The sequence below is a fragment of the Hemiscyllium ocellatum genome, chromosome 46, assembly GCF_020745735.1.
Source record: "Hemiscyllium ocellatum isolate sHemOce1 chromosome 46, sHemOce1.pat.X.cur, whole genome shotgun sequence".
In the NCBI taxonomy this organism is placed as follows: domain Eukaryota; kingdom Metazoa; phylum Chordata; class Chondrichthyes; order Orectolobiformes; family Hemiscylliidae; genus Hemiscyllium; species Hemiscyllium ocellatum.
This window is the reverse complement of record NC_083446.1, coordinates 14449658-14474895: the sequence shown is the minus strand read 5'-3', so window position 1 is coordinate 14474895 and position 25238 is coordinate 14449658. Positions and strand designations below refer to the sequence as shown.

At 43.6% G+C, this 25238-nt stretch overlaps 2 protein-coding genes across 3 annotated transcripts in view; both read left to right on the top strand.

Moving 5' to 3' along the window:
- Nucleotides 1-25238, top strand: part of LOC132836264 (gastrula zinc finger protein XlCGF26.1-like) — a 155716-nt gene that overhangs the window by 46722 nt on the left and 83756 nt on the right. The window contains exons 1-2 of one of the 2 annotated variants that reach the window (XM_060855631.1): nucleotides 168-268; nucleotides 5183-5289. The gene's annotated coding sequence lies outside the window, so the exon portion shown is untranslated. Of the gene's footprint in view, nucleotides 1-167; nucleotides 269-5182; nucleotides 5290-25238 lie in introns of those variants that run through there. The other variant, XM_060855629.1, reaches the window with a different exon arrangement.
- Nucleotides 6009-21325, top strand: LOC132836269 (gastrula zinc finger protein XlCGF17.1-like). The gene is made up of 3 exons (XM_060855637.1): nucleotides 6009-6071; nucleotides 6433-6568; nucleotides 12745-21325. The coding sequence occupies exon 3, from the start codon at nucleotides 12806-12808 to the stop codon at nucleotides 13808-13810; it is 1005 nt and encodes a 334-aa protein (XP_060711620.1). The 5' UTR covers nucleotides 6009-6071; nucleotides 6433-6568; nucleotides 12745-12805; the 3' UTR covers nucleotides 13811-21325.

Sequence of the window (25238 nt, the reverse complement as noted above, 5' to 3'; positions counted from 1 at the left end):
GGTTGAAGCTCTAACCACGCCCTTCATTCTCTGCGATAGGCTGAAGGTCCAACCCGCCTCCTTTTCTATGATTGGTTAGAGCTCCCATTAGGTCCTCTCGTTCACTCTGGTTGAATGACTGGGCACGCCCGCTCCGCCCCCTGGTTCCTATCGGTCCGTCAATCCAGCCGGCTGAGGCTGCAGCATGTGCGTAGCTAACTCGGAATTCGAGCATGCGTGCAACGAGAGGTGGCTGGAAACCAATGTTGGTCTATCATATCCATAGACGGTATGTAAAGGTTAATGCGGAGCTCAGCGCTCGCCGCAGCATTCCAGCAAGAGGAATTCATCGGTTTACGTCACAATTCCTAACCGTCACTGTTCCAGGTGTTGCAGACAACCTCTGGATTCTTCCCAAAACAGGCCCCGGCCAACGTTCTTTGTTTAGCTCGAGGACAGGGAAAGGGGAGTGCGCACGCGCCGTTAGCGGAGAGCTCTAATGGGCGGAGCTTTGTTCCCAACCCCAACGTTTCCCAATCTCCATCTTCCCCTTCCCCATACGTACCACTGTCTCCATCTATGTGGCACTGCAGTTTTGTTTGATTACTCCTGGTGAGAGGTTTAACTATTCGGCCCACACTAACCCTCCGAAGAGTAACCCACCCAGACCCACTTCCCTCTGACTAATGCAGCTAACACTAGGGGCAATTTAGCATGGCCAATTCACCTGACCTGCACATCTTTGGACTGGGAGGAAAGCAGAGCACCCGGAGGAGACCCACGCAGACACGGGGAGAATGTGCAAACTCCACACAGACATTCGTCCGAGGCTGGAATCATACCCGGGTCCCTGGTGCTGTCAGGCTGTAGTGCTGACCACTGAGCCACCTGCCACCCCAACAGGAGATGAAACTATGTGATACAAAAACAGCATTCCCATCAGAATCGAACTCCTGTAACCCTCTGCAAACTTACAGGTGTCTCAACAGCTGGATGTCTTGACTGAATCCTTCCTGTACATGGAGCATGATCTGCCCCCGGTGTGACTGTACCATTGGGTGGCCAGCTGAGCTGGCTAACTGTATCCCTGTCAGTGTCTTGATATTTCCACAGGGTCTCTATAATGTAGAGATATTTTGTCTCTCCTTGTTGGATCATTAGATAAATTGTAATCATATAGTTTCTCTCAACAGTCAAAGTTAAAGCTCTTTCAGCTGTCAGTGCACTGTGTTAGAAGGAACTAGGAGATAGTGAAGACTATAGATGCTGGAGAGTCAATACAGTGTGGTGTTGGGAAAAAGCACAATAGGTCAGGCAGCATCTGAGGAGCAAGGGAGTTGATGTTTCAGCTGATGAAGGTTTAAGCCTTCTTCTCTTGTCTTAGAACCCTTGCTGGTTTTAAAAATATCTTTTCTTTTGAATCTGAGAGTTGAATGGTGACTTTTGGGCTGTGAGCAGTAGCTTGTGTTGAAAAGAATAGACAGGTTGTTTGTTTTTGAGGCCAGGCCTGGAAATAAATTGCAAGTTGGTTCTTGATCAAAGAACTCTGTAGACTCTGGAATGTGGCAGTGTGTTTGTAATCTATATCAATGATTTGGATGAGACTGTACAAGGCATGATTAGTATTTTTGCTGATGACACTAAAACAGGTGCTATTTCAGAAAGTGAGGACGGTTTTCAGAAATTGCAGCAGGAACTTGATCAGCTGGAGAAGTGAACTGAGAAGTGCAAGTGGAGTTTAAGTGTGAGGTCTTGCATTTTGGAAAATCAAATCAAGGTAGAAATTTTGTGGTAGGGTCTTAAGGAGTCTAGTGGAGCAGAGGGATCTTGGAATTTAGGCTTGAAGTTCTCTGAAAGTGGAGTCACAGGTAGACGGGGCAGTGAAGAAGGTTTTTGGCACACTGGCCTTCATCAGTCAGGGCACGTAGTACAGAAATTGTGAAGTTATGCTGCAGTTATACAGTATGGATGTTGGTGAGGCTGCACATGGAGTATTGTGTTCAGATTTGGTCACCTTGTTATAGGAAGGATGTTATTAAACTGGAAAGTGTGCTGAAGAAACTTACAAGGATGTTGCTTGGACTCAATGGTCTGAGTTCTATGGAGAGGTTAGAGAAGGCAGGACTTTTCATTTTAGAGTGTAGGAGACTAAGGGGGGACCTTATAGAGGTGTATAAGATCATGAGAGGCAAGGATAGAGTGATTGTGCTCAGTCTTTTTCCCAGAGTTGGGGAATTGAGGACTAGAGGGCATCGGTTTAAGGTTAGAGGGGAAAGAATAAAAGGGAACCTGAGGGACACATTGTTTACAGAGGCTGGTATGCATTTGGAATGGGCTGCCAGTGGAAGTGGTTGAGGTGGGTACATTCCAAACATTTAAAAAGTGTTTGGACAAATAAATGAATAGGAAAGAATTAAAAGGATATGGGTAAGAGCAGGGAAATGGGGTTAGCAGGGTGGACGTTTTGGTCGGCATGAACCAGTTTAGGTCAAAATGTCTGTCTCCATTCGGCAGGACTCTGAGTCTATGAGATAGCACACGTTTGGCAATTAATGAGGTCAGTACGGAGGAACTGATGCCAGCAAATCTGGAAGAGAATATGATCAAACCGAAGGAAGGGTTGGAGTTTTATCAAACTGTTTTGAACTATGGCTTTCTGAGAAAAGGAATTCGGCCCTTGAAGCTATAGCATGATGAACGATCTTATGTACCTGTGAAGCAATGCATCATGGAAACTACTGTCGTTTTTATTTCCTTTTTGTAATATATCCCTTATCCCTTCAAGCATTTGGCATGTTTGCCTTTGTTGCTGAGACCTTTTTGAGTATAGGAGCTGGGACATTATGTTGAGGTTGCACTGGATGTTGGTGAAGGCCTCTCCTAGAGGTTGTGCCCAGTTCTGGTCACCCTGTTATAGGAAGGATATTATTCAGCTGGAAAGAGTTTGGAAGAGATTTACTAGAATATTGCTGGGAATGGAGGGGTTTGAGTTATGAGGAGAGGCTGCATAGGCTGGGACTTTTTTCACTGGCATTTATAAAGTTGAGAGGTTATAAAGGTTTACAAAATCATGAGGGGTGTAAATACATTGAATGACATGTGGGGAATTACAGGATTGGGGACATATTTTCAAGGTGAGAGGAAAAAGATTTTTAAAAAGACATGACAGAACAACAAGCCCTTGTTTTTACACAGTGGTTTATGTGTGGAATGAACTTCCAGAGGAAGTAGTGGATGCAAGTACAACATTTAAAGATATTCAGATAAATACATGAATAAGAAATGTTTGGAGGGATATGGGTCAAGCTGAGGCAGGTGGGACAAGTTTAGTCTGGGATTATGGTGCCCCCTCGCTATCCTTTCCAGACTCACACCCCCACTTGTTCCACACCCCACCCACGCTGCCCCTCTCCACACTGCCGCACACCATCCCTCCCCCTGATGTCACCCTCCCCCCACACTGCACCCCCGCCACCCAACTCCTTCCCCTGTCTTGCTCCACTGCTCCGTCTCACCCTCCCCACTCCACCTCACCCATCCACATGCCTTTTTAAATTATGTAATTGTAGCAGCCTCCTCCACTTTATCTGGCAGGTCATTCCATGCATGCCCCACTGTCTGCATGAAAAATTTGACCCTTAGGTCCCTTTTTTATATTTCCCCTCTCACCTTAAACCTATGCCCGCTAGTTTTGGACTCTCCTGCCTTCGGCAAAAGATCTTGTCAATTTATCCTATCCATGCCCCTCATGAATTTATAAACCTTCATAAGGTCACCCCTCAGCCTCCGATGCTCCAGGGAAAACAGCCCCTCCCTATAACTCAAACCCTCAAATCTTGGGAACATCCTTGTAAATCTATTCTGAACCCTTTTCAAGTTTCACAACATCCTTCCGATAGAGGGAGACCGGAATTGCACGCGGTATTCCAAACGTGGCCTAACCAAAGTTTTGTACATGCGCAACGTGACCTCCCAACTCCTATACTTAATGCACTGACCAATAAAGGCAAGCATACCAAGTGCCTTCTTCACTATCCTATCTACTTGTGACTCCACTTTCAAGGAACTGTGAACCTGCACCCCAAGGTCTCTTTGTTCAAGAAAACTCCCCATTTTGGTGAACAGTAGCTATCTTTGTTCAGCAGGGAGTGTTGAGCATGTGTGAGGATCATGGTGAGATGGCAGAGTGGGAGGGCCTTTAGGATCCCAGTGACCAAGAGAAAATCTTTGACCCATTGGTTTTGTTCTCACTTTGCCCAGAGAAGCTGGACACAGGCTGGGGTTAATGACGGCCAGTTTTAAAGGTGGATTACACTAGAAGGCATGTAGGACCATCCTAATAACAAGAGAAATAGGAGCAGGATTAGCCAAGGCTGTAAAGGCTCTGGTCAGACTGCATTTGGAATACTGTGCACTGTTTTCAGTCTCCTATCTGAAGAAGGATGTGCTGGCTTCGCAACGGATACAGGGGAGGTTTACAAGAACGATCCTGGGGGTGTCACATGAGGAGCAGTTGAGGAATCTGGGTGTGTACGTCCTGGAGTTTAGAAGGATAAACTTCAGATCTCACTGAAACTTACAAAATACTGAGAGGTTGGCATAGAGTGTACATCGAAATGTTTCCCCTCGTAGGAAAGACTAGGACCGAAGAGCACAGTGAAGGAATAACCCTTTAAAACTGAGATGAGGAGAAACCTCTTCAGTCAGAAGATGGCGAATCTGTGGAATGCATCTCTGCAGAAGACTGTGAAGGGCAAGTCCCTGAGCGTATTTGAGACCGAGGGGATTAAGAGTTATGGGGGAAAGGCAGGAGAATGGGGTTTGAGAAACATATCAGCCATGATCGAATGGCAGAGCAGACTCCAGTGCATGGGATGGCATATTTCTGCTCCTTTATCTTGTGGTCTGATTTGGCCCATTGAGCTGGATGCCGCAGTGGATCCGGGTTCAATTCCACCCTCGGGCGCATTCTCCCTGTGTATGTGTAAGTTTCCTGCAGGTACTCCAGTTTCTTCCCACAGTCCAAAGATGTACAGGTTCAGTGGATTGGCCATGCTAAATTGCCCATAGTATCGAGGAATGTGCCGGCTGGGTGGGATAGCCATGAGAAATGTGGGATGAGAGGTATAAGGTAGGGGACTGGGTCTAGGTGGGATACTTTTCCTTGACTGAAACGTCTGATTTCTGTCATCTCCTTTTCCAGGGATTTATACAGTTTGTAGGCAGCAGGAATATATTTTCCTGGTTTCTGATGTCTTCCCAGCTGCAGGCACCAGCAGGAGATTTGAAAACAGTGAGATTTTATGGGAGGTGAGTGATTTTGAGCATTCAATTACAATTTTAATCTTTCTGTGCAGTGTTGTGGTTTCACAGCCTTGAGGCAGATGTGACTCCTTACTGTGGATCTGAATTCATGTCCATCTATTGCTCTACCCACTATCTCTCAGCTGTTGTCTGACTACCTCTGCCTCTAATCCTGGGTTTATTTGAACCTTCTTTTGTTATTATTTCTGCAGATTTGTGTCTAAATGAGGTTTCCATTGCTGCATATCTTTTGTTAAATGCTGCTGATTTCCAGCTTTATCTTCCAATGGTCAGAAATTGTTTGTCCTGCACTGGAGGTCGTTTCTGCTTCTGAGCTAATATTGACCATTAGGTACTTGTTATGTCACAAGGATAACAAACCAAACCAAATTAGCCTCACTGTCACTGGATTCACAATGCAGTGAAACTGAAACATTGAATGACCATCAAAATTGCCCAAATGTTCCCAACCAGACTTTGAATAACAGATCTTGGACACCAAATTTTTAATTTAAAGAGGAAATAACAATAACATGAGCAAAGCAAAGATAAACAACCAGGCAATGTAATCAATGTCTCTGATTTGTACCCAGTGTGGGTAGACAATCCAAAACCTGAAATCCGAAGTTTTGTTCACGGAAGTTTTTTCTCATTAACAAGGTTGTTTGGCGTGCAAACAATTCCAGCAACTCCACACCCACTCGATCCACGTCCCTCAGTTGTGACATAGCAGCATAGCCCAGCATTGGCAGGCATCAGTTCTGTCTCGGTGTTTGTAGTAATCACAGGTGGGTCTGCTGTTTGGTAATTATTTTGTGTTTTACTATGAAAATGTCATTTAACCTTTTATCCGAAAAATCCCAAAGATAGCTGGTTCCGAGAGTTTTGGATGTTCATAACCCCCACTTTCACCAGTAGCCGTGCACAGTTAAGGAATAAATTAAACTGAAAATGAAAGAAATTTAAGTTTTCAGTTCAGTTAAACAGTCTCGAAAAATGGATGCCAAGCTTGTGTGCAATCCTTGGATAACGTGTTTCTCACATGCACGTAAAACTTGACTTAATTTCTAGGTTAGGACTGAATGTCAAGTTTCAGCAAACTTCCACATTTATTTACTTATTTCCTATATACTATGGTTCTTTTTTCAGAACAATCAAAAGTTGATAACGGATAGAAAACTCGAGACAGAGCAGTCAGTCTAGAAGCCTCCAGAATCTCTCTGCACCTCCCTGACCTTGAACTGCTGCAGTCTGTGTGGGGAAGCTATTCCTAGATTGCTGTTCGGTAAGGGCTGATAGAAATTTCATCTGGTGATATCTGTGTCAGTTACAATCAATTTTAGACCAGTTAGCCTGACATTGATAGGGAAAATGCCAGAGTCTAATATTAAAGATTTAATAGCAGAACACTTGGGAAAACTGTGACAGGATTGGACAGAGTCAGCATGGATGCACAAAATGGAAAATCATGCTTGACATATCTACTTCAATTGAATCATAGAAAATAGGAACTGGAATAGGCCATCGTGGCATTCGATCCTGCTCCATTATTCAGTACAATCGTGGCTGATCATGCTACTCAGTGGTTTATTCCCACTTTTGCCGATCCAGTTTGATCCCTTTAGCCTGCAGAACTATATCTGTCTTCTAATTGGCAACATTCAATGTTTTGGCTTTTACTGTTTTGTGGTAGAGTTTTCTACAGGCTTACCACTCTGGGTAAAACATGCTACCTCATCTCAGTGCTAAATGGCCTACCCCCTATCCTTAGACTGTGACTCTTGATTTAGGACTCTGCAGTCATTGAAGAACATCCTTCCGGCATTTACCTTGTGACATCCTGTTAAAAGTTATTGATTTCTGATATCCTCCTTCATTCTTCTAAATTCCAGTGGGTTGAATCTTAACTGACCCAGTCTGTCTTCATACGACAGTCCTGCCATCCCAGAAATTAGTCTAGTCAACCTGTGTTGTACTCCCTTCCTCAGATAAGAATTCCAAAACTGCACACAATATTCAAAGTGTGCTCTAATTCCCATGGAGTTCACGGACATGTAAGAAAACAACATTTTATACTGTGTCACATCATGTGTTGGGGCAGGTGACTAAATGTTTTGTCAGAAAAGAATACAGGACATTGGTTGGGCCACTTTTGAAATATTGCGTGCAGTTCTGGTCTCCCTCTCATGGGAAGGATGTTGTGAAACTTGAAAGGGTTCAGAAAAGATTTACAAGAATGTTGCCAAAGTTGGAGGTTTTGAGCTGTAGGGAGAAGCTGAATAGACTGGGGCTGTTTTCCATCATGCGTTAGAGGCTGAGGGGCTACATTATAGAGATTTATAAAATCATGAGGGGCATGGATAGGGTAAATAGACAATGTCTTTTCCGTGGGGTGGGGGAGTCCAGAACTAGAGGGCGTAGGTTTAGGGTGAGAGGAGAAAGAGACCTATGGGGAATTTTTTTCACACAGAGGGTGGTGCATGCATGGAATGTGCTACTAGAAGAAGTGATGGAGGATGGGACAATTGCAACATTTAAAAGGCATCTGGATGGGCATAAGAATAGGAAGGGTTTAGAAGGATACGGGCCTAGTGCTGGCAAATGGGACTAGATTAATTTGGGATGTCTGGTTGGCATGGACGAGTTAGACCAAAGGATCTGTTTCCATGCTCTACATCTCTATGACTCTACGATCTAATTATCTTAAAGGAGGAAGAGATTGAAGAGAGTCAAGGAGTGAGTTCCAGATCCTGGTGCCCAGGAAATTGAAAGAACACCCACCATTCGTGGGTGGGGTGACTAATTGATCACATTCAAGAGCTGAAATTAGGCGAGTGAAGGATTGTGCAGCTGGAAGAGAGTTCAGGGATGGAAATGATCACTGTCCTGGAGGGATTTGAAAACAAGGATAGGAAGTTTTAAACGTTATTGCTTTTCAACTGGCATGTTTTTTTCGGTCAGGGTGAGGTAAACAAGACTTAGTGTGAGTGAGCGTGAGTGTTGTATGAGCTTGATTACAGGGAGGTTGGAAGTGGGAAGTGGATCAGGAGTGTGTTTGGGTCATTCAGTCTCGAGGTTATAAAAGACTGGATGAGATTTTCAGTACATGGAGCTGACACTGTGCTGAAGTCTCACCAGTCACTGATGTGGAAATACAACATCAAATTGAGATGCGTCTTTGTGGTCAAAAGCCTAGCCACAAGTCTGATATCCACTAATGTTGCAGACAGCCTGGTCAGACCGTTATTAGGGAGAGAGATGCAGCTGGAGTTAGGAAGTTTGTAGCAGGGACTGAAGCCATTAGCTTTCAGTGAACAAAGGATCAGGTATAGGCCATTCAGCCAGTTGAGCCTGTTCCACCATTTAATGAAATCATGGCTAATCTCTAGTCTAACTCCATATGCCCACCTTTGGCACATATCCCTGAACACCTTGGCTGAATAAAAGTTTATCTATCTCAGACTTAAAACAAACAACTGAGCATCGACAGCAGTTTTTGGAGGAGAGTTCCAAACCAGTTCAGTAGTGCTTCCTAACATCTGTCAAGAGCAGTCTAGCCCTAATTCTCAGACTATGCCCTCTAATTTGAGATTGAATTGGTGGAAATTTCTATTCATCCAGCAGTAGATGAAGTGACATTGTGTGACTTGGAGGGAGCTTCAAGGTGGTGAGGTTTCATATGCCTACTCTTCTGGTCCTTTGTGGTGATGGAGTGGCGAGTTTGGAAGGTTTTGTTAAAGTTCTATTTGAGTAATCAACCTTCTCTCTCTCGCTTTCTCTCTCTCTCTCTCGCTTTCTCTCTCTCTCTCTCTCTCTCGCTTTCTTTCTTTCTCTCTCTCTCTCGCTTTCTCTCTCTCTCTCTCTCTCGCTCTCTCTCTCTCGCTTTCTCTCTCTCTCTCGCTTTCTCTGTCTCTCTCTCGCTTTCTCTCTCTCTCTCTCACACACACAGGAGGTGCACAAAGGCAAGGTCAACATTGGATTTGAGATTAGAGAGGTCCATTCAGCAGTCTAATGACAGCAGAGAAGAAGCTGTTCCTGAGCGTGTGTGTGTGTGTGTGTGTGTGTGTGTGTGTGTGTGTGTGTGTGTGTGTGTCAGGATTCTGTATCTTCTGCCTGACAGAAGAGGTTGGAAGAGAGTATTACCGGAGTGGGAGGGGTCTTTGATGTTGGCAGCCTTTCATGGCAACATGAAGTGTAGACCGACTCCATGGATGGAAGATTGGCTTCCATGATGCTCTGGGCTTTCTGACAATGCTGGATGGAGCAGTTGCTGTACCAAGCTGTCATGCCCCCAGCCAGAATGGCTTTTATACTGCATCTGTAAAAGTTGGTGAGGGTCCTTATTTCCAGAGGAAGAAGCAGCGTTGTTGTGCTTTTTTGACAGTTGCATCTGTGTGAGAAGTCCAGGATACATTGTGGGTTATTGGCGATCCTCTGAGCTTGACACACTCGACCCTCTCTACCTCAGCTTTGTTCTCGTAGGTAAGAGCATGTCCTCCTCCCTGAAGTCAATGATCAGTTCTTTTATTTTGCTAACATTAAGAGAGGTTGTTACCATTGCATCATGCCATCTTCTTTCTATATTCTCACTCATCATTGTTTGACAACCGGCCTACAACGGTAGTGTTGTCAGCGAGCTTGTAGTTTTAGACCATAAGACATAGGAGTGGAAGTAAGGCCATTCAGCCCATTGAGATCACTCTGCCATTTAATCTTGGCTGAGGGGCATTTCAACGCCATTTACCCGCACTCTTGCTGTATCTCTTAGTTCCTTGTGAGATTAAGAATTTATCAATCTCTGCCTTGAAGACATTTAACAGCCCGGCCTCCACTACGCTCGGCGGCAATGAAGTCCACAGGCCCACCACTCTCTGGCTGAAGAAATGTCTCTTCATTTCCATTTTAAAATGACCCCCTCTAATTCTAAGGCTGTGCCCATGGGTCCTAGTCTCCCTGCCTAACGAAAACACCTTCCCAGTGTCCATCCTTTCTAAAAGCCATGCATTATCTTGTAAGTTTCTATTAGATGTCCCCTCAACCTTCTAAACTCTAATGAATACAATCCCAGGGGTTTTGTGAGTTACACTGAGTACAGTAAGGGGCTGAGTATGCATCCTTGCGGAGTGGCAGTGTTGAGGATTATTGTGGAGGAGGTGCTGTTGTTTATCCTCACTGTTGCAGTCTGTGGCTTAGGAAGCTGAGGATCCAGTTGCAGAGGACGGAGCTGAGACCTAGATCTCAGAGTTTTGAGATTATTCTGGTCGAGGTGCTGGTGTTAGAGTGGAGCTGTAGTTGATGAGGAGGAACCTGACATAGGTGTCCTTGTTATCCAGATGTTCCAGGGAGGAGTACAGGCATATGGATATAGTGTCTACTGTGCTCCTCTTTCACCAGTAGGCAAATTGCAGGGATCGAGGCAGACTGGGAGGCTAGAGTTGATGTGGGCCATTTTCCAGCTACACAAATTTACCAGATTAATTCAGCTCAATTTCACAATCTGCTCTGACATTGGGAAAATATTACCGTCTGTTCTGGACGTTGGAATAACAGCGTTTAGAAATGCATTATGTAATCAAGCAGTATCACCATGATTTTGTGAAAGGGAATCATAGCTGTTGAAATATTTTGTTGAAATATTTCGAGGGGGTAACAAGAAAGTGTAATATATATGGATTTGAAAAAAAACAATCAGTAAGGTATTGTACATGAGACTACTTCAGAAGATAAGAACCCATGAACCCATGTTGTTTGGGTATATATTAACATTGATCAAGGATTTGGTATCATAGAATCCCTACAGTGTGTGGAAACAGGCCAACTGGCCCAACAAGTCCACACTAACCCTCTGAAGAGTAACCCTTCAGACCCATTTCCTGACCCAAATGCTCTATATTTACTCCTAACCTACACATCCCTGAACACTGTGGGCAATTTAGCATGACCAATTCACCTTTGGATTGTGGGAGGAAACCAGAGCACCTGGAGGAAAACATGCAGACATGGACAGAATGTGCAATCTCCACACAAGACAGTTGCCTGAGGCTGGTGCTGTGAGGCAGCAGTACTAACCACTGAGCCTCTATGCCATCCCGTGAGTAATGAGTTGAAGGCAAGAGTTGAGATAAAAAGAACATTTTTGTGATGGAAAATTGTAACTTGTGGAGTCCCACCGGGATTAATACTAGAGCCACAATTATTTATAATATATACAAATGACGTGGATGACAGAAGTGATTTGTACTATTTCCAGGTGGGTAGATGGAGGCAAGTAGTGAGGATGACATAACGAGAGAAGACAGGGATAGAGACAGGTTAAACAAGCAGACAAAAACTCAGCAGATGGGAATACTGTGGGAAAGATAGATGTTTATGCATTTTGACTGGAAGATTAGTAGAGCTGAATATTATTTAAATGGAGAAAAACATTGCAGAAAGCTGCAGCGCAAAGGGAATTGTGGGTCCTTCTGCTTGAAAGATAGAAAGCTGGCATCCAAGTTGCTAGCTATGAAGAGTGGTTGAGTAGGTTAGGTTTATTTTCACTAGAAAAAAAAAAGATTGAGGGGTACCTGATTGAGGTTTACAAAATCATGAAGGGTATAGACGGGGTGGATAGACAAGCTTTTTCTCAGGGTGAAGGATTCAATAACGAGAGGTCATGCTTTCAAGGTGAGAGGTGGAAAGTTTAAGGGGGATACACGCGGCAAGTACTTCACACAGAAGGTGGTGGGCGTTTGGAACGCATTGCCAGCAGAGGTGGTAGAGGCAGGCATGGTAGATTCCTTTAATGAGAAAGGTTGACCCTTATTTTTCTACCCTATTCTATTTAATTAGGGATACATTGCTAAAACTGTACAAGACATTTTTCAGATTACACCTGCAATACTGTGACCAGTTTTAGTTTCCTTATTTTAGGGTAGGCAGTCTCTAGAATGTTGGAGAGATTGATCCCGGTCATGAGATGATTTTCTCAGGAGATGAAATTGAGTACAGGCCCAGCTTGCTCATTGGAGCTTAGAAGAATGAGAGAAGACCTTATTCAAAATAAAAGATTCTTAGAGGTTTGACAGGGTAGATCAGAGAGATTGTTTCTTCTTGTTTGACAGTCTAGGACTGGAGAACATATCTCCGTGTAAGTAATCCCATATTTAAGATAGAGATGTGGAGGAATTCCTTCTCTAAGGGGGTACTGAATCTGTAATCCTTGACTGCAGAGGACTGTAAAGGCTGGGCTGCTCATTGTATCCAAGACTGTGATAATCCAATTTTAATCAGTTAGAGGACAAGGCAGGAAGGTTGAGCTGAGGATTACCAGATCAGCCATGAACTCATTGAATGGTGACAGCAGCCTCACTGGGCTGAATTGCCTCTTTCTCGTCCTACATCTTATGGTCTTATCACCTTTGTTTCTTTTTCTGTGTTCTTACTCCACTTTCCTTTTTATGTTTTCAACCAATTTCACAGAGTATTACAAGGAGAAGATTTGCAGTGAGGAGAGTTAAAACCGAGCATCACTTCAGATCTGATGGCGTTGCCCAGTTTATTGCAGCCTAAATATCATTGGATTTTGAACATGGAAGGAAAAAGCACCATTCACAGTGGGGAGAAACCGTACACGTGTTGTACATGTGGACAAGGCTTCAGCAGGTCATCTTCCCTCTCACAACATAAATACATTCACACTGGACAGATGCCATTTGTCTGCTCCGAGTGTGGGAAAGGATTCATGCGATCGTCCATCCTGCGGAAACACCAGCAAGTTCACACTGAGGAGAGACCTTTTCAATGCCTAGACTGTGGAAAGTGCTATAAACGTTCAGGGGCCCTCAAGTTACATCGACGTGTTCACACTGGCGAGAGACCCTTCAGTTGCTCTCACTGTGGGGCTGGGTTCAAGCAATCTTCTGACCTCATTGAACACCAGCGGATTCACACTGGGGAGAGACCGTTCAGCTGCTCAGAATGTGGGAAGACATTCGCACGGAAATCTATCTTACTGAAACACCAGCAAGTTCACACAGAGGAGAGACCTTTTCAGTGCTCAGACTGTGGGAAATGCTATAAAAGGTCTGGGGACCTGATGTCCCATCAACGGGTTCACACTGATCGGAGACCGTTTGTGTGCTCCCACTGTGGAACTGGGTTCAGGCAGTCATTTCAACTTACTGTACATCAGCAAACACACACTGGGGAGAGGCCTTTCACCTGCCCTGAGTGTGGCAAGGGATTCACTCAGAAATCCAACCTGCTGAAACACCAGCGACTCCACACAGAGGAAAGACCTTTCAATTGTTCAGACTGTGAGAAATGCTTTAAAAGATCTGGAGACCTGGTGTCCCATCAACGTGTTCACACAGACGAGAGACCCTTCAGGTGCTCTCACTGTGGGACTGGGTTCAAGTGGTCAACACAACTCACTGTACACCAGCGGATTCACACTGGGGAGAGACCATTCGCCTGCACCGAGTGTGGGAAGGGATTCACTATGAAATCCAAACTGCTGCATCACCAGCGGGTTCATGAGCAATGACAGCGACTGGTTGTTACTGTGAAGAAATCCCTGTGTCATTGTGTTTTTTTCCCCCCCTCATCTGCCGGATGACCTGGGTGACAATGAAATTTTGTCTTAAATGTAATGTATCAAGTAGTTTTAAAATCTCTAACACATGTTGGTGTTCTTTGAATTGACTTCCTTCTGACTGGAGGAATTGGATTTTGCTGTTAATCACATTAAGCCACAGCCATGTTCTTCTGCTGATCTTTAAATTTCAGCCCAGTTGTGGGTTTTAATCCAGACTATTATCACGTTTATGTTAAATTCACAGCCAAATGAGGCTTTCTGAAGTGCTTATACTCTCTCTTGAATTTTTTTTCCTTTCTATACCTTCCGTTCTGTGAGGTTTTCATGGAGCCTCCTTGTCATTCAGAATTAGACAATCCGATGAGCTGCCTCTTTGTGTTCCTCCTTTCCCTGAAATTGTCTCTGAAGTTCCATCTCGTTTGACCCCTGAACTCTCATCTTCCTCCACTTCCTCTCCTACCTCCCAGAGGTCTTCACGTCCATAAGACCCAACAGCTAGTCCTCGACCCACTTTCCACTAAATCACGGGAGTGTCTAACTTCCCTCTGTTAGCTGCAATTTTTAACAGCTTTTGCTCTCATCCGGTCTGGTCCTCCTCACTTTAAAGTCAAAAAATGTGCTGGAAAAGCACAGCCAGTCAGGCACCATCTGAGGAGCAGGAGAGGAGCATAAGTTCTTTATTAGGAATGTTAGGGTGGCCCAAGAGGACTGAGGGATAAATGAGGCGCGTTGAGGCTGGGGCTGGGAGAAATGTGGCTGGGAATGCGATAGGTGGATGAAGTTGGGTGGAGCGGGTAGGTGGGGAGGAAGATGGACAGGTAGGACAGTTCAAGAGGGCGGTGCCGAGTTGGAAGGTTGGATCTGCGATAAGGTGGGGGGAGGGGAACTGAGGAAGTTGGTGAAATCCAAGTTGATCCTGTGAGATTGGAGGGTCCCCAGACTGAAGATGAAGTGTTCCTCCCAGCATCGGGTGGCTAAAAGTTGGTGATGGAAGACTTGCATGTCCTTAGCAGAGTGGGAGGGGGAGTTGAAGTATTTGGTCACTGGGCAGCGGAGTTGATTGATGCGTGTGTCCTGACGAAGTTCTCTGAAATGTCCTGCAAGTTGGCGTCCTGTCTCACCTATTTAGAGAAGACCACATCAAGAGCGATGGACAGAGTAGATGAGGTGTTTGGACATGCAGGACAATCTTTACTAGATGTGGAAGGATTCTTTGGTGCCTTGAATGGAGGTGAGGGGGGAGGTGTGGGCGCAGGTTTTACACCTCTTGCGGTGCCAAAGGAAGGTGCCAGGAGTGGAGGATGGGTTGGTAGGAGGGGCATGGACCTAACGAGGGAGTCATGATCTCTGCGGAACGCAGATTGAACAGGGGAGGGAAATATATCTCTGGTGTTGGGATCTGATTGTAGGTGGCAGAAATGGCAAAGGATAAAATGCATGCAATTACATGTGTAAGTCAGTCTGGGTAAGGGTGGCAGTTTCCTTCCCAAAAGGACATGTGTACCCCAACAATCTGCAATGGTGGCCCTGGTGGATCAGTGAGCTGGTTATTGCTGAGCCAATACTCTCTGATAGAAATGTTGCCCAATTCCACCATTTTGCTGAGAATGGAGAACAGAATGAATTCGTAGGGTTAGATTTGTCTTGCGTTTGTGGACATGATATAGCTTTTTTTTTGTTCAATTTATTGTACCAATCTCAGTTGTCTAATGCATTGGAACAGCCTGGCTGAGGCAAAAGCAGGAGCTGAGTGAGATGGTCATCCATTACTTTGTTCATTTTTACTTGTCATTTATAAAAATGATTTTAAATGCGAATGCAGAAGGTGTGGTTAGTAAGTTTGCGAATGACACCAAAATGGTGGAATAGTGGACAGTGAAGACAGCTATCTAAGACTGCAGAGATTTTGATTGATTGGGTCAGTGGGTTGAGGAGTGGAAGATGTTGTTTAATTTGGATAAATGCACGGTATTATATTTTGATAAACCAAACAAGGGCAGAATTTAGACAGTTAAAAGTAGGGCCTTGAGTATTGTTGTAGAACTGAGAGACCAAGGGGTTCAGGTACATTGTTCTTTGACGTTTGCATCGCATATAGACAGGATGGTTAAGACGGTGTTTAGAAAGCATGCCTTCATTGCTCAGACCATTTGAGTATAAGAGTTGCGACGTCATGTTGAGGTTGTGCAGGATGTTGGTGAGGCCTCTTATGGAGTACTGTGTCCAGTTCTAGTCACCCTTTTTATAGGAAGGATATTATCAAGCTGGAGATGGTTCAGAAAAGGTTTAACCAGGATGTTGCCAGGAATGGAAGGTTTGTGTTCTAGGGAGAGACTGGATAGGCTGGGACTTCAGTGTTGGAGCTTGAGGGGTGACCTTACTGAGGTTTTTTTAAAATCATGAGGGGTATAGACTAGGGGGCATGTTAAGGTGAGAGGAGAAAGATTTACGAAGGACATGAGGGCAACTTCATTACACTGATTTGTGTGTGGATTAAACTTCGAGCAAGTGATGAGTCCAGGCACAGTTACATTGTTTAAAAGATCTTTGAATAAAGTATATGAATAAGGAAGGTTGAAGTAATATCGGCCACGCGCAGGTAGGTGGGACTAGTTTAGTTTAGGATGATAGTCGGCATGAATTGGCTGGACTGATGGCTTTGCTTCTGTGCTGTACGCCAGTAATTTGAGACAGGGCCTGAGACAAGGTAGCTGAGGGCCTAGAAGCGATCATTATCACAAAAGAGGTGGTGTTGGGCAAGCTAATGGAGCTCAAGGCAGACAAGTCTCTTAACCCTATTGGAATGTATCCCAGGGTACTAAGAGATGGCGAGAGAAATAGCAAATGGGCTCATGATTTTCCAAAATTCGCTGGACCGTGGGGCAGTTCCAGCAGATATGATGTCACTTTTAAAAAGGAGGTAGACAAAAGATGGGGAATTATTAACTTCTTTAATGGGGGAAATGCTTGAATCTATCATCAAGAATGAAATATCAAGACATTCGATAGACACAACATGGATTCATGAAAGGCAGGTCACGTTTAACTCATTTATTGGAACTCTATGAAAATGTTACAAGTGCATGGACAACGGGAACCCAGTAGATGTGCTCTATCTAGATTTCCAAAAGGCATTCAACAAGGTGCCACACATAAGACTGCTGCATAAGATCAAGGTGCACAGCGTTCCGGGCAATGATCTTATTGAAACGCGGAGTGGGCTTGAGGGGCCAAATGGCTGACTCCTGTTCCCATTCTTCTGTCTGTACCATCGTATTGAATGGCAGGACAGGTGCAAAGGGCCGTGTGACCTACTCTTGTTCTGAAGTTTCCATTTTCAGGATTGTCCAGCTCTACAGCACAGAAATGGCACTTCAACCCATGGAGTCTGTGCCTGGATCATCTTCTCTCAATTCTGCCTGAAGAATCTCGGAAATGCTTCAGGAGCATGACCTTTTTGCACTGATGTGCTGGACTCCCCTGTCTCCCATGTGACTAGACAAAATGCTTTGTGCTTCTCCTTCCCAGTCTGTTTTATTCTGAGCGAAGACAGAGTGATAAGAGGGCGGCGTAGTGGTTCAGTGTTTAGCACAGCTGTCACGTAGCGCCAGGGAGCCAGATTCGCTTCTGGCCTTGGGCACCTGTCTGCCGGTGTCTGTGTGCATTTCTGCCGGGTGGTCCGGTTTTGTCCCATAGTCGACAGATGTGTAGATTACGGTGGATTGGTCATGGTGTTCAGGGATGTGCAGGTTAAGTGGGTTAGCCATAGTAAGTGCAGAAATAGGGTAGGGGTGGGTCTGGGAATGCTGCTGTTAGGAGTATCAGTGTGGACTCATTAGGCTGAATGGCCTGCTTTGCACAAAAGGCAAAAGAGGCCCATTGTGTCTGTGCTGACCTATCTACACTGATCCAGCACTTGTCCCATAGCCTTGCATTGTATAACATTTCAATTACTGATAAACTTACTTTTTTTTTAAACTGTTGTGAAGGTTCCTGCCCCTACTACCCTCCTAGCCTGTGAATTCCCAATCCCACCACTCTGAAACAAACCTTCCTCAAATCGCCTCGAAACCTTCTGCCACTCCACTTTAAAAGTTATGCCCCCTTTGTTTGTACATCCTCACAAATCCTCATTGTACAATCACTAATGCATTTATAAGCTTTCTGTAAGGAGCTGATCAGTGTCTACTCATGTTCTGACCTAATGAATGATTTGTATAGTCCCAGCATAACCTCCCAGTTCTTATATTTTATAACTTTGTTAATAAAGGAAAGGATTCCATTCCCTTTTTAACCACCCATCCTGCTACCGGCTGGGATCTGTTGAATTTCAGTCCATTGTCCTTCACTTGCTTTGCATCATTCCTCTGGCTTGTTTTATCTCACTAAATGCAGCATCACACTCTCCATGATGAATTCCATTTACCATTTTTCTGCCCACTTGACCCATTTATATCTTTCTGCTGTCTTCAGCTGTTAATCACAGGGGTGGTTTTGGTGCTGTCTGCATACTTGTAAATCATGCCTCCTAAATTCACATCCAAATTAGTAATATATACTGCAAAAGGCTGGGGAACCCCTGGTCCTGAGTCCAATGAAATTTGAATGGAAACAGCTTTCTAGTTGCAACAACTATCAACAATTAGCCTTTTGTTTTTCTGCCACTGAGCTAATTTTGTACCTCAACTGCTACGTTTCCATGGATCCCATGGGGTTTTATATTTTAACCAGTTTGCCATGTGAAACTTTATCAAGCCTTGCCAAAATCCACCTACCGTGCCAACTGCATGACTCTCACCAATCCTCCTTGTCCCCTCTTTTAAAAAAAACAATCAAGTTAGTTGGTCAGACACAAACCTCACGTTGATTAATCAGTGCCTTTTTTTTAATCCATGACTTTCTAACTGAGTTTATTCTTTCTCTCAGAACTGATCTGAATGTTTGCTAACTATTGAAATTAGACTGACTGGCCTGCAATTCCTTTGTCTATCCCTTGTTCCTCTGGTAGTGATGCTAACATCTCATTAGCTCTGCCTACCAACTTTGTTTGAATCAACAATACTCATTTCATTTGTTGAGCCACTATCTCAAATGGATTGGAAAAGGCCTTTACATCCTTTTTGTTGAACCTTTTATAATGCTTAGATATGGCCTTTGACTACGGTGGGTTTGCTCTTCATCAATGTCCTAATCACCCCACCTTTTATCTGTCCCTCTGTCATTTCACCTCACCTCTCACTTTGCATTGCCATCTTCTGAAGTTCAAAAACTCGATCCATATCCCTGTCGGTTGCTTTTGCCCCTCTATTGCTTTTTGTTTCCAGGACTATGCTTTCTTCTCCATTGGAAATAACTAAAATCTAATTGCAAATGATTCTGACTGTATTCCTGGCAATTGTAAATGCTCAGCTCCTGCTGCACTTACCTCCCTTTTTCTCACAGGCACACACAACCTCAACTACAGCTTGACTGTTAATTCTCAGAGCTTTGCCTTACTCACCTTCTGTAAACTACCTCAAGTGACTCCTTAAACTTACTCAATGACCCAGCATCCGTCATACTCTAGAATAGTGAATCCACCAATTTACAACCCTTGGGGACAAGTAATTTTTCCTTACCTGTTTTAAATCTGTTAACCTACACCCAAAAGTTATGACCCCTCTTTCGCAATTGCCCCACAAGGAAACATCTTTTCTAAGTCAACTTTGTCAATCCCCTTAGCATCTAATATCCCTCAGTTAGATCTTCTCTCACTCTTCTAAACTCCAGAGAGTATCGGCTTAAACTATTGAATCTCTATTCATACTCAATCTCTGATCGTAACTAACCCCTCAACTCTGGAATCAATCTAGTGAACCTCCACTGTACAGGCTTCCAATACAACTACATCCATTCTCAAGTAAAGGGACTGAAATTATGCATGTTACTTCAGATATGGTCGAACAAATGCCTTGTGCAGTTACAGCAACACTTCCCTACTTTTATACTGTATTCCAATAGCAATAACTGCCAAATTCCATTTGTCTTCCTTTATAAACTGTGAGACCTAATACTAGTTTTCTACGATTAATACATGAGGACACCCAGATCCCTCTGCTCCGAAGAACTCTGATAATTCTCTCCACTTACGGTAAATAATAAATTGCTTTTCTATTCCTCTGACCAAAATTAATAACCTCACACCAACCCATGTTAAATTTCAGCTGCCAAACTTTGGCCCACTCACATTATCTGTCCATAATCCATTTCTTAAATTTCTTATTTCATCATTGCAATGAATTTTTCCATCTATTAAAGTGTCATCTGCAAACTTAGCTGTAATACATTTTATCCTGTATCCAAGGCATTAATGAAGATTGTAAATAGCTGGGGCCCAAGGACTGTACCCTGTGGCACCCCACTCACTGCCAACCAGAAAGGACCCATTTATCTGAATTAGTTATTCAATCCTCAATCCAAGTTCAGAAATTAGCCCTCACCCATGTGATTTTGTCTTCTGTATTAACCCACTGTACAAATACATATATATTGAATATCATGTATTGCAATTTTGGTTTGGTATTTGAATTAATAATTGGTATGTTTTCTGTTAAGTTAATAATTAGATTGTACATATTGTAGCCATGGTGATTTATTTTAAAACCTGTTTTTGAAGGCCTGGCTGTAGATTGAATGTGTTTGTGTGCACTACTAATGGTGTTGTGCAATCCAGCAAGAAAATTAATGGGGCCTCAAGGTTTGATACAGACTCCTAGAACTTTTGTTCTTAACACTTAAGGGAAATCCCCATTACTTTGAGAGGGAAACTTTAGGTTTCAGTTTTTTTGAGTTTTGAGCAGCCAGCTGAGATGATTGGAATAGATGTCCATGTAGTTGCAAAGAGGCAAGGAGGTATAATGAACTAGGTTACCTAAGAATGAACAGTTAGTGTTTGTCCCAGACCAGGGGTGTTGGAATTAAAACCTTAAGCAGTTATTTAAAGCTGAATAGGTTTTAAGCCATGTAGCTCCATGGAGAAATATCTCTAGTTTCAGTCCAAGCCAGAAGTGTCTTAAACCTACAAAGGTGTTAGACACATGGGCTCTGGTGTGAGTACTGCATAAGTCTAAGGACTGCGATGATGAAACATTTATTCACTGAAATAATAGTGAACCTGTGGAATTCTCTACTACAGAAGGCTGTGAAACCAAGTCGCTGAATATGTTCAAGAAACAGTTGGATAATTCTTTTTAGATTTTAAAGGCAACAGGCAGTACAGGGAGAAAGTGGGAAGATGGTAGAGATGAGGATCAGTCACGATCATACTGAATGGTGGAGCAGGCTTGAAAGGCTGAATAGTCTATTCCTGTTTCTAGTTTCTATGTTTCAATGAGTGATGTTTTGGGTATTATATATAAAGGCTGTTTTGTTTCTTTACAATTTTTTTGTGATTAGTGGGATTATACACTTATTGTGCTGTTTAAAAAAAACTGAATTTCTTTTGTAAGTAAATAGCTTGGTTTATTTTGTTTTATATTTATCTCTTGCTAATAAACTTCTGTTTTATTGTTAAAGCAAAGTCTGCAGCATTGTACACTTTGTTTCAATAGGAGACCATATTATTAATCTCAAATCAAATTATCAGGTTTCTGTTTGGCTTCTCCAACAATAACATCAGCTGGGATCATAACAAGTAGAGGGCAACTGGGAGCTGTTGATGGGATTTCAGAATAAATTGGATTTAAAAGGGATGTGTGTCTGTCTTGTTAAACTAAAAGCTATGGAATGGTTCTGGGACATGAAGCAACTGTGGGGGGAGGATTTAAATCCTAACAATGGATTTGGATGTTGCAAAGAGTTTTCTGGCAATGCAAGATATAACAATGGATTATCTAAAATTTGTAATGAAGGCTAAATTGAGAGCAGAAAAATTGAAGGTAGATGTTAGCGTAAGATATTGTAAGGACAAGATCCTTGAAATCATTACACAACATTTAGAATTGGAAGAAAGGAAACTTAGAACCAGGGTATCTCAGTTGGAATTAGCTGGTATCAACGAAAAAGACAGGACATGGCGAATGAAAAAATAAAAATAAGACAGGAAATTGAAGAAAATGTAAATTGGAGAGTAACAGAATGAGAAGATGAAGAAAAACATGGAATAATGGAGAGAGAGAGAGAAAATGAAATGGATTTCAAATAAGCAAACTCCAAAGAGATAAGGAAATTGGAGAACATGAGTTTGTCAAAGGAAAACTTAGAACAGAGAAGGAAGAAATAGGTAGTCTGAAAGATGATTATGGTTCCACTGAGGAAATTGAGCTTTGTGCCTCAATTTAAGAAGGATGGAGTCAACACATATATTTTACCTAATTTGAGCAGGTAGTTGGACAGACAAAATGGCCAAGAGGATCTTAATGTTATGAAGCATTTCAGCAGGTACAGCTCTGACTGTACACCAGCTCAGACAACAATCAGCAGCATATGAAACTGTCAAAGCAGCAATATTCAATGGCTGTAAGTTTGTATCTAAAGCATGTGAACTGAAGAGGATATTGTCTAACACCCTCTAACCCTTCCCAGTAGTCACAGAATCTCTACAGTGTGGAAGCAGGTCATTTGGTCCATTGAGTCCATACCGATCCTCTAAACAGCATCTCGCCCAGACCCACCCTTCTACCCTATCCTTGTAACACTATTTCCCAAGGCTAACCCACTAACATGCACGTCCCTGGATACTATGGGCAATTTAGCATAGCCAATCCACCAAATCTGCGCATCTTTTGACAATGGGAGGAAACCGGAGCAAACCCATGGAGATGCTGGGAGAATGTGCAAACTCCACACACACACACACACACACACACACACACACACACACAGTTGCCTTGAGGTTGGAATTGAACCTGGATCCCTGGCGCTGTGAGGCAGCAGTGCTAACCATTGAGCCACCCAGAATAAATACAGTCAATGGGGGCTTGTCCAGGATTTGAACTCTGCACATCCCACATGTCTGTCCTGTACAGCCCCTAAAGTGAGAATCATCCCCCTATCCCAACGAGTACTGCCAATGAAGTCCTTCCATTCCAGTCACTCAGATTTATTGCTGATTTGAGCACCACCATTTTTTTTACTGGCAAGTGTTTTCACAAAGTCTGTGAGTAGAACTTTCCATATCAGAGGTGTCAGGAAACTCCGCATTAATTGAAATTTAGGTGTACAAGAAAGAAACTTAATCAGATATTTATAGAATTTTTAAGGGAGAAAGACACATTCTAGGATCAGTCAACTTGAGCAGAGCGATCTCTGTGTCCTTGTACACAGATCCCTGAAAGTTGCCATCCAGCTTGATAGGGTTGTTAAGGCGGCGTACGGTGTGTTAACTTTTATTGGTAGAGGGTTTGAGTTTCAGAGCCATGAGTCATGCTGCAGCTGTACAAAACTCTGGTGGGGCCTCTCTCTGCATACAGTTCTGGTCACTGCATTATAGGAAGAATGTGGAAGCTTTGCAAAGAGTTCAGAGGAGATGGACTAGGATGTTGCCTGGGCTGGAGGGGAAGTCTTATGAGGAAAGGGCTGAGGGACTTGAGGCTGTTTTTGTCAGAGAGAAGAAGGTTGAGAGGTGACTTAACTGAGACATACAAGATAATCAAAGGGTTAGATAGACTGGACAGTGAGAGCCTTTTTCCTCCGATGGTGATGGCTAGCACAAAGGGACATAGCTTTAAATTGAGGGATGACAGATGCCAGAGGTAGTTTCTTTACTCAGAGTAGTAGGGGTGCAGAATGTCCTGCCTGCAACAGTTGTAGACTCACCAATGTTAAGGGCATTTAAATGGTCATTGCATAGACATATGAATGAAAATGGAATAGTGTAGGTTAGATGGGCTTCAGATTGGTTCCACAGGTTGGCGCACCATTGAGACTCAAAGGGCCAGTACTCCACTGTAATGTTCTAACTGAGAAATGTTTTGAGAATGTAAGGGAAATTATGATCCCTGAATAATACAAAGACTAATTTTGCAAATTTGGAAACTTATTTAGAAGAGCGTCAAGTATTCATGATCAGAGATGTGGAGGTTCTGGCATTGGACTGGGGTGGACAAGATCAGTCATCACACAGCACCAGGTTATAGTTCAACAGGTTTATTTGAAATCACAAACTTTCGGAGTGCTGCTCCTTCATCAGGTGAAGTGAAGAGAAGCTCACAGGCACAGAATATGGGCGGCACAGTGGTTAGCACTGCTGCCTCACAGCGCCAGAGACCTGGGTTCAATTCTGGCCTCAGGTGACTGACTGTGTGGAGTTTGTACGTTCTCCCCGAGTCTGCGTGGGTTTCCTCCGGGTGCTCTGGTTTCCTCCCACAGTCCAAAGATGTGCGGGTCAGGTGAATTGGCTATGCTAAATTACCCGTAGTGTTTGGTAAGGAGTAAATGTAGGGATATGGATGGGTTGCGCTTTGGTGGGTCGGTGTGGACTTGTTGGGCCGAAGGGCCTGTTTCCACAGTGTAAGTAATCTAATCTAATCTTCAGTGAATTTATATGCAGTAAGATCAAAAGACCACACAAATGGTGTGAGTGGAGGTCGACAGGCTGAATAATAAGTCTCTGCAGGTGATCAAAAGCGTCAGATGGTGTGAGCAAAGTGTCAACATCAATAGAAAGGTGACCTATAATCCGATTAGTTGAGGCAGAAAGATAATTACAAAAAAATTCAGAATATGGTGGTGCTGGAGACAACCAAATGGCTGCAATGACATGATAGTTACACAAGTTGCATGCCGAGGGTGTAACCAAAGTAATAAGTAATCCAAAACTGTACAAACTAACAAAGGTAAATAGATCATAAGTTATCAAGGTGATGATGTCAAACAGGACAGTAAGGAAGATTTTACAGATACAGAACAGTGTAGGGTTACACGTAGCGTGACATAAACCCAAGGTCACGGTTGAGCTGGTCCTCATGGCTACGGAACTTGGCTATCGGAGGAGTCAGAAAGGTCTTGAGACTACTCAACTACTATCGGAACTTTATACTCGAGTTCACAAAATTGGCTGAACCGCTCCAGAGATTAATTAAAGGAGGCAAGTCCGCCTTGGAACCTGTAACCTGGGGGCCAAAACAGGAGGAGGCATACAGTCAGCTTAAAACTTGGCTCATATCAGCCCCCGAGCTAGGGCCACCAGATCCCAGCAAGGATTTTCACATCCATTGTAATAATGAGGGAGGGTTTTACTCTGCAGTGGTCACCCAACACCAGGAGAAGGCCTGTAGGGTATGACTCAACTACAGAAGGGCCAGGAGTCACTGGGTTGCCTAGGTGCATAGCAGCCTTAGACTGCGCTGCTTGGACCATTAGGGTTAGCGAGCCCAGAGTAATGACAGGGAATGTCACC

Coding starts and splice junctions, on each gene's coding strand:
- LOC132836269 (XM_060855637.1), top strand. CDS start 12,806: ATGGCGTTGCCCAGTTTATTGCAGCCTAAATATCATTGGATTTTGAAC.